The sequence below is a fragment of the Lagopus leucura genome, unplaced genomic scaffold (assembly GCF_019238085.1).
Source record: "Lagopus leucura isolate 7727_CA_CO unplaced genomic scaffold, USGS_WTPT01 227-14_obj-0_obj, whole genome shotgun sequence".
NCBI lineage: Eukaryota > Metazoa > Chordata > Aves > Galliformes > Phasianidae > Lagopus > Lagopus leucura.
The window spans coordinates 4,199-20,495 of NW_024968583.1; the positions used below are offsets into that span (position 1 = coordinate 4,199).

The 16,297-nt window shown below is 57.2% G+C and overlaps 2 protein-coding genes across 3 annotated transcripts in view; one reads left to right on the forward strand and one right to left on the reverse strand.

Moving 5' to 3' along the window:
• Positions 1-848: 848 nt before the first annotated feature.
• On the reverse strand, positions 849-15,679 carry LOC122193727 (zinc finger protein 777-like). Its single transcript, XM_042894594.1, has 9 exons — positions 15,653-15,679; positions 14,400-14,842; positions 13,591-13,717; positions 12,982-13,089; positions 12,274-12,387; positions 4,876-4,971; positions 4,317-4,424; positions 4,028-4,141; positions 849-2,515 (listed from the first exon to the last, which is right to left on the reverse strand). The coding sequence occupies exons 2-9, from the start codon at positions 14,769-14,771 to the stop codon at positions 1,566-1,568; spliced, it is 1,989 nt and encodes a 662-aa protein (XP_042750528.1). The 5' UTR covers positions 14,772-14,842; positions 15,653-15,679; the 3' UTR covers positions 849-1,565.
• Positions 15,680-15,899: 220 nt separating this feature from the next.
• Positions 15,900-16,297, forward strand: part of LOC122193717 (zinc finger protein 282-like) — a 5,034-nt gene continuing 4,636 nt past the window's right edge. For both annotated transcript variants that reach the window (XM_042894579.1, XM_042894580.1), the window contains exon 1: positions 15,900-16,038. In XM_042894579.1, the coding sequence (XP_042750513.1) occupies positions 15,937-16,038 (102 nt within the window). In that variant the 5' untranslated portion in view covers positions 15,900-15,936. The remainder of the gene's footprint in view (positions 16,039-16,297) is intronic.

Sequence of the window (16,297 nt, forward strand, 5' to 3'; positions counted from 1 at the left end):
GAGCAGTAAGCCGTTAAAGGCAGAGATGGGAGCAGCTCGGAAGTAACGCGCCAGAAGGAGGGCAGCAGGGGCACCAGCTGCTTTAGTTCGAAGCGGGCCGCAATTCTCTGGGAAAACCAGGGATTTCAGAGCGGGAAGAGCTGTGCGCGGGCCGCAGCCCCAGCAGCGCTCAGCTTCACCGCATTGAAGCGACCGAAACACCCGAAAGGGAAAAACCTTTTAAACCAGCTTCAAGGAGCCGTTCGCACACAGCTGCGAGCGGCGCGGACCTCCCGCAATGCAACGCCTTTCGTTAACCGGCGCTTCCGTGAGGAACCCCGCGCGTTCCGCCACCAAGTTCACTCAGGGGCCCCGACAAAGGGCCAGATCCAAACATCCCGGCCTGAGCCCGATGCTTCGGGTGCCCGGGGCGCCGCTGCGGCTCGCCCCGGCGGCCCTCAGGAGGGCTGTGCGAAGGCCGGCCGGCACAACCCCGCTCCCCGCCACCACGGCGCCGCCATCTTGCTGCGCACCGCCCCCCTCGACCCGGTGCGAGCCAATCAGAACGCTCGGTGCGCGAAGAACCACCCCGCCTCCCCTCGCCATTGGCCTGCAGCTGCTTTGCCCCGCCCCCCCGCACGACTAGAGCCAATCAACGCGGGCACGTGCCGCGCGGCCTCCCAAGTCTGGCCAATGGAGAAAGCAGAGCTTTTTGATTGGAGGAGGAGCGAGCGTGACGTCACAGGAAGCGCCCACAGCCGGCCCGTTGCCATAACGACAGCGGCGCGGCGCCGGGCCGGACGTGGGAGCCAGGAACCTGGCTCTGATTCGGCCTCGGTTCCTGCATTTCCACCCTGCGAGGCTCAGCGTCACTGAGAGCCACGAGAAGCTTCTTTATTATCAAAAGCAACGCGATGTCGCAGAGCATTTGACCCGGCAGCGCCCCTCCCCCCGTAAAAACGCAGCAACTCAACGCCTCGAGGAGGACGTTCTACAAAGGTTTACAGGGCCTGTTATCAGGACTCAGCAAGTTGCACGACACCGTCCAGAGCTGCGACGGAGAAGCACCTGAAGGCTGCCCAGAAGGCACAGCGTGCTGTGGGGTCACACGGGAACTCCCTGCACCACCACTGGAGGCGGAACGCAGCCCTCCTCAGCTCACACGGCTCCCTGTGCTCAGTACAGGATACTGAAGTCACCCACAGATCCGTTCCCAGACTCTGAGATGCCATGGGATGACATCTGGGATGTCCTCCAGCCCGAAGCATTCACACAGCGCTCTGTGTCGATGTTAATTCTCTCCAGAGTGGGTTCAGGAGCTGTGAGCACTGCAGATTTCCTGCATATCCCATAGCAAGGCATAGAATCCTTAGGGTTGGAAGGGACTCCCGAAGGCCATCGGTCCAACTGCCCTGCAGCCGTCAGGCAGCTCCAGAGATCGCCCCGATGCACTCTGTGGAAAATAAACACCAACGTTCTCCCCTCCCCATGCAGGGAGCTGCCATCCAACAGCCACCTCAGCTCAGTGCTGAGCTGGAAGACCCCGCTGTGCACCTGCTTGGCTGCCCACAACAGGGCAGGATTTCCTATCTGGAGTGCAGCACGGATTCCCTGATCTCTGCGCAGGGCCAGCTGGCAGTCTGATGTGTTCTCTGCACATGGCTTTCCTGATGCTTAATTAAACTCCTCCTGAGTACGAACCTTTTGCTGCAGAGGTGGCATGGGAAAAGCCCCTCTCCCGAGTGGCGGCGCAGATGTTTTAAGAGATAATCCTTCCTCCTGTAGCTTTTGTCACACTCGGAGCACTTGTAGGGCCTCTCACCCGTGTGAGAGGTCTGGTGTCGGACAAGCCAGGAGTGACAAACAAAGCTTTTCCCACAGTCATTGCATATGTAGGACTTCCCCCTGCCCTGGCTCTGCTGTTGGCTCGCTAAGCCACCCCTGGGCGCCTCCAACACGTCCCGCGGGTCGGCCTCGCAGGGGCTGGATAGCAAATTCTCTGCAGGGAGCTTCCCTCCACTCCCCATCGACGGCTGCTCCTCTCTGCAAAGGCCGTTGTGCTCACGAAGCCTGGTTCTACCTGCACTGCTTGGCACGAGCTTGGCTGGCAGCCCTTCAAACTTCTCCCCTGCAGCATCCACTGGGTGCTGGAAGGCCGCCTCCATGGGACTGTTCTCACACTTGGGGACTGGCAGCAGCTCTTCCTGGGCTCCCTGCAGAGCTGGAAGATGCTCCTGCTGGATATAGTTCCTCTCACACCTGCTGGACACGCACAGTCTCTTTCTGACATCATTTGGCTGAGCAATAAAGAGATCCAGTTGTTCGCCAAAGGCTCGGTCGTACTGAGCATCACCCCCAAAGCCATTCCTGCTGGTGGTTGTTTCCATCATTTCTGAGCTCCACTGACTTTCCCACGTCAACGCGGAGCCGGGATCCTCGTGAAACTTCTCCTCAGGTCTCTCCAGCATGTCGGAGTCACACATCGTGCTTACAGAGCTGTCAGCCAGGCAGTCCCTCCTTCTGTTCTCATCATGCACTGAAACAGACAGATTCCACAGTCTTTCAGTTAAGGAAATCTCTTAATGGTATCCAGAAGCCTCATCTACGGCTGCACGGTGCCAACCGACGGATGGAGGCAGTATGATGGAAGGCTTTAATACGAGGGAGAGGGAAAAGCCAGTGTTCCACTGAAACAAAACCTCCAGGAGAACAAATGGTCCTTTTTGCAATTCAAATCTAGGTGAATAATCACTAATGTGACACCTCCCCTTCAGGTCTCATTCAGCTCTCTAATGTGTCAGCCTGAGTTCCCTGTGTTTCCGACAGGGCAGACAGCACCGCAGCTCAGCGCTCCACTGCACAGCTGAAGAAGCAAAGGTCCACGCTGAGGCAGCAAAGCCAGGCAAACAGCTCAGCGTGCACAACCCCTCCTTGTACGTGAGCTGCTGCCTCTGCAGGCTGGGCTGCTGCGGGGAGAGCTGAGAGCAGTGCTGAGGCAAGAGGAAGGCTCCCGTGACTTGGAGCTGATCCCAGTGCTGCTGGCACAAGGCAGCCAGAGCTGACAGCTGCCTGTCCTCCAGAAAGCCCTCCTGCTTTCTTCTGACTCCCAACAATCCATCCCAGAAGGTACCGGACAACTCAGCAGCTTAGGCACAGCTCTAGATTTACCCCAGACAAAGCAAATCCCACTCTTCTCTGCCTCTCGTTCCACTGCTCTGCAATTTTCCTCTTTCTAGAATTAAAGTTTCCAGTGTCTCATTTTTCAGACTAATTTTCCTCAGTAGTCTTCAGCTCAGGCTTCTCATGCTCCGTGATTCTTTTGTCCCCTGAGACCTGTGTCCCATCCAACTGCTCAGAGCTGCTGCAGAAAGGCTCCACTGAGCACTGTAAGGGCCATGGGTGGCCGACTGAGACCAGCACCATCCACACTGCACAAACATCCCAAGCTCTTATTCCTCCTGCTGTGCTCTGAGGACTCTTAGAGCAGCCAGAACAGGAATCTCTACGGAAAGGTGTAGGCAGAGCTGATCCAGCCTTCCACCAAGCCAATATCCTGGATGACTCTTTGTTTCTGTGGGGTAGAACCATGCAGGGAGGCAGCTCCCATAAGGTGACTGGCGGACTGAGAGTCTAATTTACTCTACAGTAACTTTACCACGCCTAAATAACTTAAAGATGATGCATCCCCTCTTCAATCACCCAGTCAGGAGCTGCACTCCGGAGCTCTGCGCCACAAGACTGCAGTTAATATCCCAGTGCAGATTTGTGCAGCTAAAGCTTCCCTAAGGCTGAGCCTGCATCCAGAGATGTGCCTCTGTCCCCTAACTGCCCCTCAACCACAATCCAAGGCAGCTTTTGGGACAGTTTGAGGCTGCTGGGGGACAGAAAGCACAGAACCTACTTTGCGAACAAGCCTCAACCGGCAGACTGAGGTTTGCACCTGTTCTTTCATGGCTTACATTATAAGGCCATGAATTTTAATAGATGAAAAAAAGCTTTAAATTAGACACACTATCCCAAGAAATCTCAGCTGAAATTCACGACCGACCTGCACTTGGCTCTGCAGGGATTTCTTCTTTCTCTGAGCCCTGCTGCTCGGGGCAGTGCGGCTCCTCCTCTCGTTTAATCCACGACAAGACCGCAGTCACGCAGCTCTGCGACTCTGTTTGTTGGGGAAAATGTACACAACTGAGAAACACCGGAGAAAGACACGAAGCAGAGGAGATTTGGGAGCTCACAAAGATAAGAGAAGCACCCACAAAGCCTCGGGGGAGACAAAAGGTCAGGAGGCACTGAGGGGCCACTCCTACAGCGGGAGCTGTACAGGGAATCCTCACCTGCATCTCCTGGCAGGTCTTCATGCGCTGTGCCGGGCAGCTCCCTGCCGTACGCCTCCGTGCCTCTCTTGGTCTGACCTGGAGCTTCAGGCTCAAAGAATGCTGGCTCTGTAAAGGGGAAAGCCCACGGCAAGCCTACCAGAAGCGCTCAAGTTCAGGACGTTACAAGGCTGAGACCTGTTCTGATTTGATTTTTTCCCCCAACCCTACATTTTACACAGGCTCCCATAAGCCTGGTTTATTCACAGAACCTCACAGGAGCCTCTAAAAATCCCAAAGCCGGAGACCAAATAAAACTGTCAGCGCCAACAGAGCGAGCTGCTGCCCTTTGTATGGAGTGAGGGCAGTCAGCTCCAAAGCACAGCAGCTGCTCAGCGAGGCAAAGCAGTGCCACCAAAGCAACGGAACGCCGCCGAGCAGCCGGGACTGCCAGCTCTGTTCAAAACCTGCAGGAGTTCCAGCAAAGCTTTGGAATGCGTGAGAAGAGAAGAAAAAAGCCAACAAGGCCTGGAATGCAGTGGCTCCGTTTCTCTCCCCCCCGGGGCACGCAGTTGCTCACCTGGGCACGGCTCCCGCTCCGCTCCCGCAGCCTCCAGCTCCTCCTGCGCCGCTGCGCGCGGCTCTTCCTCCTTCTTAACACAGACACCGCCGTCTTCTGCGTGGGGAATTCAGGCAACATCAGCTCCCGTATCCGAAACTAACTCTAAGCCCAGCAGAACCTCTGGCTGCGCCCCTTCCTGAGCGAGGCCCGCCCGCATCCCTCGGCCACATCTCCCAAAGCTCTGATCGGACGCACAGTTCCTCGTGCCGCGCCGCAGCGCTGCCTCCCCGCCGCCCTCCGCTCCCGCAGCGCGGAGCCGCGCCGCGATCTCCTCCCGCTCTCCGCGGCGGCTCCGCTCCCCTCCCCGTCCTTTCGGCCGCAGCCCCGGCGCCGCCGCGCACCCTCCGCTCCGTCCCCGCGTCGCGGCGCTCCCCGAAGCGGCTCCAATCGTCGCTCCAGCGCCCGCACGCGGCCCCGCAGCGCCAGCGCGAGCCTCAGCCGCCGCTCCGCCCGCGCCAGGCGGCCCTCCAGGCGGAGCAGCCGCGCCGACACCGCCCGGCCCAGCAGCGGCCCCGCCATGGCCGTACGAACAGCGGCCCGCAACCCCGGACGGCCCCGCAGCGCCCTCTGCCGCCGCCCCGCACCGGGAGGCGGAGCTGCCGTGCCGGGAGGGCGGAGCGGGGAACGGAGCCCGGCGGGGGTCGCGGGGCACGGAGCCGCGCTGTGCTCAGCGCTGCCGGGGCGGCACGAACTGCAGCCCAGGAGCTGCCCCTCTGCGCGGGGACGGCGGCTGCGGGCTCTCCTCCTCGGGGAGCTCCCACCCCGCTGTGCTCTGGGGGGCCCTGCTGGGTTGGGGGACCGGAGGAACCCCGAGGGTCCCCATCCTCAGCCACACTGCGGGTCTGCGGTCTGAAGGAGCCCGGGCCCATCCTTGTGCCTGTGGTTCCTCTCAGGAGCTCCGTGGTGCCACCACGGCCACAGCACAGCAGACATCACCGCTGCGGGATCCCAGCTGGGATCTGGGGGTGTCACCTCCGTGGCTCTGCTCTGCCAACCTCCCGAGGAGCACCAAACTCATGGGAGATGTGCACAGTCAGGCCAAAAACACCCGAGGTCCTCCACTTCATGCAGGTGTCCCTACAGAGGTGCCTCCATCATAAGCCCTGAACCATCACCTCCTCACCTCAACCCCTGAGCAGAGCACAGCACTGTGGGGGGATGAGAGCCACACTGCTTCGGTGCAGCACAGGACACGGGCAGCTTTCCGGGCTGTAAGCACACCTGTGTTCAGTTCTGCATCCCCCAACAGCCCCAAGTCCTCCTCCTCGTGGTTGCACTCAATCCAAGCGCTGCTCTGTCCATGTCTGTGCTTGGCATTGCCCTCACCTGGCTGTAGCGCTGTGCACTTGGCCTTCTTGGAGCACAGGTGGTTTGCATGGCCTGATCTCAGCCCTTTCTGGGGGGCAGCCCTTCCCTCCAATGTCAGACTGCAGCACACTGCTTGGTGTCATCAGCAAAGCTGCAAAGACATGAGATGGTTTTGGTCCCAACACCGTTTGTCACCCATCTCCACGTGGACATTGAGCCACTGACCACAACTCTGAGTGCAATCACCAGCCAATTCCTCACCCACCAAACGGCCCATGCATCAAATCCACATCTCCAACACAGAGACGAGGATGCCGTGTGCGACAGCGCCAAACACACTGCATGTGTCTGTGTGGATGGCAGCAGCTGCTCCTGGCCGAGAGTTGCCCCGTGATGCCAAAGATGTGGTGCTGTGCCACCAGAGCCAGGTGGGCTCCCCCAGCATGGCCTCCATGGGCCCCTACCAAGGGCTGCTGGAGCAGAGAAACTCTCCTTCTGCACATCCAAAGGGTCCAGCCCACCCCAGATGGACATGGAGGCAGCTGTGTGGCTCGTGCGTTGTTCTGGTCCTGCTGCTGAGGGCTGCCAGAGGACAGGGCCTTCTCTGCACCTACACATGCTCTCATGTCTTCTGTTTAATTGGTGCATAGGAGCTTGGATGCTGGTGTGCCTCTCCAAAACTGAAGTGGCAGCAATGGCACGCAAATAATTCCTGCCTTGATGAGGCACAACGCTCAGAGAGGCTTTCACCAAGCAGATCTGAAGCGGTGAAGCAATCAGAGACGTGGAGCTGCATCTGAAGCAGCTCTAACAGCAGAAGGTTCTGCAGTGAACAAACCACCACGCAGCTCAGGGTGCACATAGAAGACCTCATGCTCCTGAAATACGTCCTCCTGCATCTGCCCTGGCCTTTCCCTGCAGCTTCTGGTCCATCCTTTAAGCAACGCTGTGTCTGTGCACGGGAAGGATTCCTCTCTTCTCCTTGGAAGATCAGTGTGCTCCTGTGCCGCTTGGCATTTCTTCTTGGATTCAGGGCTGAATTTTTAAAATGGAAGCAGCACAAAGCTCAAAATAGCTCCGTGATCTGTTATAAATACACATATTGATCTCTGAAATACAAGAGCTCAGCTCAAGCAGGGAAACTATGACTCACTGCACGAAGTACAGCTTCATCTGCATTATCAAAGGTGGCATCAGTAAGTGATGAAATACGGAGCTTCGGCAGCAGCTACCATGTGAAGCCTCCCCATCAAAATCAGGGGAGTGCTGTCAGGATGGTGTCATCCTTCCCAGCCCACACTGCTGGACACACTGGCACAGGTTGCCCAAGGAGGCTGTGGATGCCCCATCCCTGCAGGCATTCAAGGCCAGGCTGGATGTGGCTCTGGGCAGCCTGGGCTGCTGGTTGGCGACCTGCACACAGCAGGGGTTGGAGCTGGATGAGCATCGTGCTCCTTTGCAACCCAGGCTGTTCTGTGATCCTGTGACACTGAAACAACCAACTTTTCACACAACAGCAGTGCAACACGGAGCAGAGGTGGCAACACTGTACCACGCCATAACAGTACATAAAAGTTGCCTGTAGTTGTTGGTTTGTAGAATGACCCACAAAAGTGATCCTAGCCAAGATTCAGGCTGCTGCCATCACAGAGCACCGCTGCTGCTTCATGCAACAGCACCTCTACCTTTGTATCCCAGAATAATCCTGCTCTGCCTCGACTCCAATGGGCCAAACTGATGATGGCTGCAATCACAGCATCACAGAATGCCCAGGGTTGGAAGGGACCTCAAGGATCATGAATCTCCAATCCCCTGCCACATGCAGGGCCACCAACCTCCACATTTAATGCTAAACCAGGCTGCCCAGGGTCCCATCAATCTGGCCTTGAACACCTCCAACGACGGGGCATCACAGCCCCTCTGGGCAGCTGTTCCAGCACCTCACCACTCTCTGGGTAAAGAATTTCCCCGATGACCGAATCCTTCAGCAATCCTGTGGTTGCTGAAAACTTTTTGATGGCAGCACTGACTTGGTTTGTTTGTGAGAACAGCACAATGAGTAATTTCCATCCTGTCTGTAGGTGCTATTGGCACTGTGACACCGTTTGAATCTCAGATACACACACATGGAAATCAGCTCTCCTGCTCAGGTTCCACTGCAGCATTAAAACAAACCAAAAAATGCAATCAAAACCCACAACTCCATTGTGTTTGTGATGCAAGGTAGGTGTGTGTCTTCCCATCAGTGAGGCAGGGTGCTACAAACACAGCAGGACCCCTGAGAGCTCAGTGACCATGCACACAGCCCTTCCCTATGGACACACACCGGGGGCCAAGCAAGCAGGAAAAAGTGCTTTTCAAAAAGACCCCAAAAAAAAAGAAGTGCTTAAGGCTTCACAGCTTTCATCCATTCAAGTTTAATGTTATGGTAATAAAAAAAATCAAGTATTTACCGCTGCAGGTTGAACTGGCATTTGCAAATGACAGAAACGTGCTCCCTGCCCTGGGGGCTCACAGTCTACGCAAGGAAAAGGAGGAAACAAGCAGTTGAGCAGCTGTCAGCAGGAAGCACTGGAGGATGGATCAGTTTACTGAACAGGCCCAAACGGATTGTCTGGATGTCAAATGCCTTCTGCTGCTGACTGCCAAGAGATTCTGCTTAGCATGTCGCACAGCAAAGCAAAACTGGTGCTCAGTGCTTCGTGGTACCGAGCGGGCACTGAATGCTGACAAGTGACAAAACACAGAACATTGGCTGTCCCCAGAGATATTTTGGGGGAAAAAAAATAGGTGAGTACACAAAGAGAGGCTTCACCACACACAGAGCTGCTCGGAAAGCAAAGATCTCAGCAGCACTAGGATGAGAAGAGGCCACGGGCAGACGTGTCAGGGAAATGCCTGCAGCGGTTGACGCTCCTGCAGCAGAGTTCTGTGCCACTCCTGCGGATGAGCAGGCTCACACAGGCTCACACAGGCTCACACAGGCTCACACAGGCTCACACAGGCTCACACAGGCTCACCCTGACCTGCTCCAGATTCTGCAGGAATCAGGTTAGCCTAAACCAGAGCCTGGAGCTGCCTCGCCGCTTGGCTGCAACAGGCACAGCAGCACTGCTGTCTTGTGCTCCAATGTCAGGGCAGGTGGTGTTGAACAGCGAGGTCCTGGAAAGAGCTCACTGCTGGGCCAGAAGAGCTTCCAGCTAACAGACCTGCCCAGGAACACTTCTGTCCCTGCAAGCACGAGCCAGCCATATGCACCTGTCCTAGTGGGCACCTGGGGACCAGGAAGTGGCAGAGAGGTTTCAAAAGCCCTGTGGGTGATGAGGAGATCAAAGAGCAGCTTTAAGCCAGGTCAGGCAGCACTGTGAGCCCTGAAGCTGCACGATGTATTGGGGCTGTTGGCCGAACGCGTTTCCTTCTGGGATATAATGAAAGCCCATCTCTACTATCAGAAGAGCATACGTACCCCACGCTAGCAGGAGGAAAGAGAGATGAGGACAATAAAGACAAAGGAAAAAGTGTTAATGCAGGGGCAGATACAGAACATCATCTGAGTGCTCACTTCAGCCTGAGGGCACAGCTGAGCACTGCCTCTGGCTTATCAGTTGTTTCTCCCTTCAGTTCCACCGGGAGTCCAAGAGGTACCAGGAGGAGCCTGGGCAATGCTGCCTCTATTAGGTGTGCTCAGAAGCAAGACAAAAAGGGAATTCCCCTGTCACTGCAGTACAAACCCAGAGTCTCCCTGCGAGTCATCAGTGACACTTCCTCTCGTGCATGTCTTTAATATCCTGGAGTCCTTTAAACATGTCACTCAAGCTTGCCCACGAAACTGAGCGCAGCAGAAATTCATCAAGGAATGCAGGGAGGGAAACTCCAGGTGAAAAGCAGCTGCTTGCTGTAACCAGTTCAAATAACTGACTCAAACCTGGAGAGACCCGACACACTTTTGTTCTTAAGAGACTTTCAGCTAACTATGAGGTATCGCATCATCACCACCACGAAGAAGAGGGCAGTCATGCCGTGGTGGATCCTAATTCTACTTTATGATAAATAGAGACTTGGATGCTGAGCAGCAGAGACTCTGTCCTCTCCTGCCTTCCTCGCCCGGGGGCCGTAGGGCCACGTGAGCCCTGCACAACCTAGAAGCCCTATAGCGGTGCCTCCCTCGTGTGACTCCTGACGGCGCAGTTCCTCTCTCGCAGGTGGATCTTCTCGTGCTGAAGGAGGTGCTGCTTCTGGGTGAAGCGTTTCAAGCACTCGTTGCACTGGTATGGTCTCTCCCCAGTGTGGATCCTCTGATGCCGGATCAGATTGGAGGGATGGCTGAAAGTCTTCCCACAGTACGAGCACCAAAGGACCCCCGGGCTCCGGCCCGAGTGCACGCGCTGGTGGACGATGAGGGTTTTCTTCTGGGAGAAGCACTCCTGACACTTGCTGCACTTGTAAGGCTTCCCCTGTGGGTGCCCCGGTTTGCTGCGGTTGCTGCTGATGCTCTTCATGCACCTGGAGCTGCCACGTGCCTTGTTTGTGGCTGGGGGAGCTTTTACCTTCGGGTTCTGCTTGAAGCTCTCTGTGGCAACGTGGATCTGCTGGTGAGGCTGATGGATAAAGATGTTCTCATCTTCAGCGGGCTCACTGCCACACAGCGTGCTGTAATTCTGCTGCTGCATCATCAGCATCTTCTTCAGACACAAGCCCTTCCTACATGCAACACATGAGTGAGGCCTCTCCTCGGGATACTCTTGCCTGTAGAACGTGACGGTGTTGATTTCACCAAGATCACCTTCCCCAGAAGCAGATGGCACCGACCTGCTCATGCTCTGGTTTCCCAGGGGCACAGCAGAGCTGTACTGACTGTCAAAGGGCAGCACCTCGTTGGCGCTCTGGAAAACCACGTCTTCCGATTCCCCGGATAAAGCTGTGGGACACTCTGAGCTTTGCAGGCATTCATCAGAGTCCAGCTGCTCTATTTTGAATGCTATCACCTCATCAGCTGGAACTGAGGAGAAAAACAAAGGGGACATTCACTGCCGGGAGACAGAGATGCTTCTCAAACGCCCGTCCTTCCCCTACCACCCTTGCATCAAACAGGCCCCTCTTAGCAGAGAGCATGAAACACTGCTGTACCAATCGAGTCAACTGGAGGACTCAAACAAGACAGAATACGAGTGAAGAGCACAGGAGTGCTGCCCTTCCAGCTGGCTGAGCAGCGAGTGTCAGAAGCCACAACAGAGGGAGCAGAGAGAAGCGCTGCCTTCCAAGACAGCACACGCTTCAGCGCTGCCCAGAGCTTCCAAAATTGCTTCCAGCTGTCCTCCTCCTCCCAGGTGCTAAGATCTCATGAACCTGGGGTAGGACTTTGCTTCCCACTGCATCTGCTGCCCTCCATACACCAACATCCCAGTACTTCACACTCTTCAGACAGTGGTGGCCCTTTCCACGAGATCCACCTTCCCTCTCCTCCCAGGATGTGGCGACCCCCCTGTGCAGCCTCTTTGTTGAAGGGGAACACATCAACACTCCCAATTTTTGACTCGAGATGTGCTGCTCTGGATGTGTACGTAACAAGGTGACAACATGCAGAGGTGACACTACGGGTGGACGTGAAAAAGAGCACTCACAGCAGGGCAAATACCAACAAAAACTGAACAAGACCTTTGGATGCCTCTGATGAAGCACAAGAAGAAACAGAGACCAGGACTGAGAGTGAGGGAGAAAGTATGAAACAAGGAAATGACTGCAGAGCTGGTATCAAGCCCTCAGGTATGTGCTGAGGGACTCCTCTGGAGCACAGCTCCTTCCTCTGAGACTGCTACCACCAGGCAGAAGAAATTCCAGGGAAAACTATCAGAAACGCCTCGTCTACCCATCACTTCAATCTTCCTACACGTAAAACTGTCTGTAACATTTCAGTCTGCTTTCTCAACCCCAGCACGGCTCTTGCTCTCTCCCCAGGGCCCGGCACATGCAGGGGGAACATCTGGGGTGCCCTCATGCAGCACTGGCTCTGCAGTGGCACAGCACTTTGTGGCACTGCTCAGAACTCACCCACGCTGAGCTCAGTGAACTCTGCACCCTCCGTGGCTTCCTGCTCCTCTGCACACACCTCTTCATTCTGCTTCAGAGCTCCTGCGAAGCTCGGCTCTGGAATGCTGAAGTCTGCTGATGTCAAGAGAAAAACTCCCTTACTGGGTATCACAGCACGCTTTGGCTCTTCCCTCCCTGCACCCAGCTTGCTCCCTGCCACCCCAATTTCTTACACAACCTTTCCTCAGCACTACCTGCTGTTCTCAGCCCTGTAGGGAGGGGGCTTCCTCTTCCCCCACAGCTGACAGTGTTTCAGGACAGCATCCTCCCCGGTGCTACATCCAGGCACACACTTTCCAACCAACACTCATTGGGTCTGGCAGACACCCGGTCCCAGAAGGACCCCTTCAGACCCCCAGCCCCACAGATGCTCCTTTCACACCCCCAAATGCTGTTTTCTTCCTTCACGTTGCTCTTGTTCTCTATGGCACTGAACTCCTTTGCTGCCTTAGCTGCCTGCATCAGATCTAATCAACAGATATTCTGCTAATGGGAAAGATCAAACCCACTGCGTGCTTTCTGACACTGTCGTTCCCCTGGAGCCTGCTCTCCTTGAGAAGCTCCTTTCATAGTAAATTAGGACCATCACCTGGCATATCCTCTGTCTGGGGACAGCACCACACACTCATTATCCCCAAGGGTAAAAAATGCCATCAATTCATCTCTTGCCTGCATTTGGTTCTGTAGGAATCTCCTTCTGTCCTGAGGTCACCTCACTGCAGGGCACTTCTCCTCTCTGAAGCCGGGATGAGAGGTCAGGTTTGGAGATTGCATAATCTGTTGAGAAACAGAAATGTTAATGTTTCCGTGTTGCATCAAACTGCTCTCATTGCTGCAGGTGACAGGAGAGGGAACAAGGTGCCAAGCCAAGCCTACAGTAGCCATGGGGAGGAATGTACCTCTTCAAACAGTACTGGCAACAGCTGCGTGCCCCAGAACAGCTCCATTGGCCAAAACACACCACCCAGTGAGAGCCCACTGCACGGGGGGCTCTGCACGGCCCACCTTGGGCAGCCAACTCCATCCCAGCACCAAAAACACCCAGAGCCCCGAGGGAAGGGGCTGGTAGGCTGGGCTTGGCACACAGCAGGGCTCTGGGAGAGTCAGCAGCCAGTTCCCACTCCACTGAACGCTGAGGCTCTGGATGAGCTGTGCTCCATGCTGGCAGCAGGCACAGACCTCTGTGTGCTTCTACAGCTTTGGCTCCTGAGTGCAGGAAAGTTCCCCACGGCAGCTAACCCAGAAGCACCCAGAACTGACTTTAAAAGCATTCTTTACCCAGAGAGTTCAGAGATTCACCGTCCCCTCTCAGCACGTTCTTGTACAGCTCCTTCTGCCATTCCTCCAGGTTCTCCCACTCTTGCTCAGCAAAGCAAGCCGTGTCACTTTCAGATGCCTCTGGGGCCTGCAATTGTAAAAGTCACAAACTCAGCCCTGAAGCAGATACCTCTGCCATCCTTACAGCACTGAAAAGAGAGAACTTCTGCATTTCTATTTATCACTGCTACCGTGCATCAGGTGCTGAAAGGGCAAAAGAAATTATGCCTCAAAGCATCGTTACGACTCAGATCCTCAGTCTGAAGAATCTTCTTCCTCTGTGCTAATTCTGGGCAAGCATATTGCCAGTTTCTCACCGTTCTGTTTCCTTCAGTGTTATTTTTATGGGGATTTAGTAACCATCTGTCCTTTTGCAAAGAGATTCCAGTAAATATAAACTCGAATACACATACAAACAACCACCCCCAGTTGTATTTGCATTTCTAGCACAGTAAAACATCCTCCTCACAGGCAGCTGATGTGCTTGGGGAAATAAAGGGTTTCCTGGGAAACCTCAACCAGGTGCCACCAGCACTGGGGCACACTCAGTGCCCACAGGGAACATCCAGATCACAGCATGGCCTGGGTTGCAAAGGAGCACGATGCTCATCTCATTGCAACCCCTGCTGTGTGCAGGTCGCCAACCAGCAGCCCAGGCTGCCCAGAGCCACATCCAGCCTGGCCTTGAATGCCTGCAGGGATGGGGCATCCACAGCCTCCTTGGGCAACCTGTGCCAATGCCTCACCACCCTGTGGGTGCAGTTTGTTACCTTGAGGCCGGAGGGCAGACGCAACACACAGAAGTTCCTGTTCTTCAGCAGGTTCTCCATGTGCTCCAGACGCCGCTGCAGCTGCCCGTACTCCCGGATGAGAGTGCCCAGCACGGTCAGCTTGCTCTCCAGCTGGTTCCCAAAATCCACCACTGTTTTTTCACAGTCCAAGTACTTTTTCTCAGTGGTTACCGTCCTTCGCTCTAGGTTGAGCAGCCGGGAGGCGTGGGCCTCTACGCTCTTCTCCACCGCCTGCACTGCAGCCACCACTGTCCACAGCGAGATGCTGGCGGTGCTGCTTGGCACGGCTTCACCTGGTGCTTGAGGGAGGCCGGATGAGCAGAGGCAGCTGCCGGGGAGCGCGGAGGCCATGTCCCGCTCCAAAGGACAGGCTGAGGCCGGCAGCTGTTCTGCTCCCGGTGTCCTGCAGGGTCCTTGAGCTGCTAAGGGTGGGAGGGAGAGCTGTGAGGCCTTGGCACACCGGGAGCGGGCTTCCCTCCCCATACAGGGACACCGGGACTGAGCCTCTCACATGGGGACACCAGGACCGGGGTTCCTGCCTTGTGAGGGCACGGCGGGCACACCAGGACCGGGGCAGTGACCTCATGTGAAGACACCAGGAGCGAGGCCTTAATTCCGTGCCAGGACCCCAGACCCGGCCTTCCCCGCCCATACAGGGACACCAGGACCGGGCTGTTAACCCCACACAGAGGACACCGGGGCCTGGCTTTCCCATTCCGCTGGGAAACGGGCTCTTAAGTCAGGTAGGGAACAGCGGCACAGGGGCCCTCGCTCTGCGTGGGGACATCCATCCCAGCTCTCCCCCCACGTATCAGGTCACCAGGAACGGGTTCTCACCTGGGACCGCGGCCTGCCCCCACACGGGGCCCTCATCCCACGTGGGGACCCCAGCCCTCCGCATCCCTCCGTGCGGGGACACGGGGCCTCACCTCTGCGAGGGCGCCCAGATGGAGCTTTCCTCGGCAAGGGGCCGGCAGGACCGGGCCGCTATCTCTCCGTGCGGGGTCAGGAGAGCCGGGCCTCGCCCCCACTACACGGCACCGGGACGGGGCCGTGGGACCGGACGCCGTTCCACGTGCGGGCACCGAACCCAGGGCCTCAAGTCTGTGCGGAGACACCGGGCCCACGCTTCCTTCCCCACACAGCGTCACCCAGACCCGGCTCCCGTCCCCGCACAACGGCACCGAACCGCACCGAGCCAAACCGAACCGAACCGAAGAACCCCGGCCCACCTGCCCCGCGCCCGGAGCCTCCGCCGCCGCCGCCTCGACCGCACCTGGCGCCGTCCCGCCGGGAGGTGCCGCCTGGCCGCCGCTCTTTGCAACAGCGCCCCCTGCCGGCCGGAGGGCGCCATGCGGCGAGGAGAGGCGGCACCGCCACGTGAGCCGAGAGAGCGGTGCAGCGCGCATCCCGACCAGCAGGGGGCGCTGCCTGCACGAGGCCTGCGGTGCGAGCGATGGGGGAGGGCCGGCGCCGTGGGCTGCCCCGTCCCGTCCCGTCGGGTGTCGGTGTGGTGATGGAGGAGCTGTACGCCCGCATCGAGGCCCTGGAGCGGCGGCTGGAGCGGGCAGAGGCTGCGCTGAGGGACAGGGAAGCCTGGGGGCCGCGGTTGCCCTCGGTACGGCCCTTCTCGGGGAGGCGTCGGTGGGGGTTGTGGTGGGTCTGGGGGCTGCTCGTGGGGCCGGCTGAGGGTCTGGCTGGAAGCTGCTCGGGGGCCCTCAGGCTGTGAAGGAGTGTCGGTGGGGCTGGGGGTCGCCGGTGGCTTTGGGGGTGAAGCTTCCCGGGCTGGACGTCTGCACTGAGAATGCTGGTGGTGCTGCTGGGGGGCTTGGGAGGTGCGTGGGGCAGAGGTGAACGTGGGGGCTCTGATCGGGGCT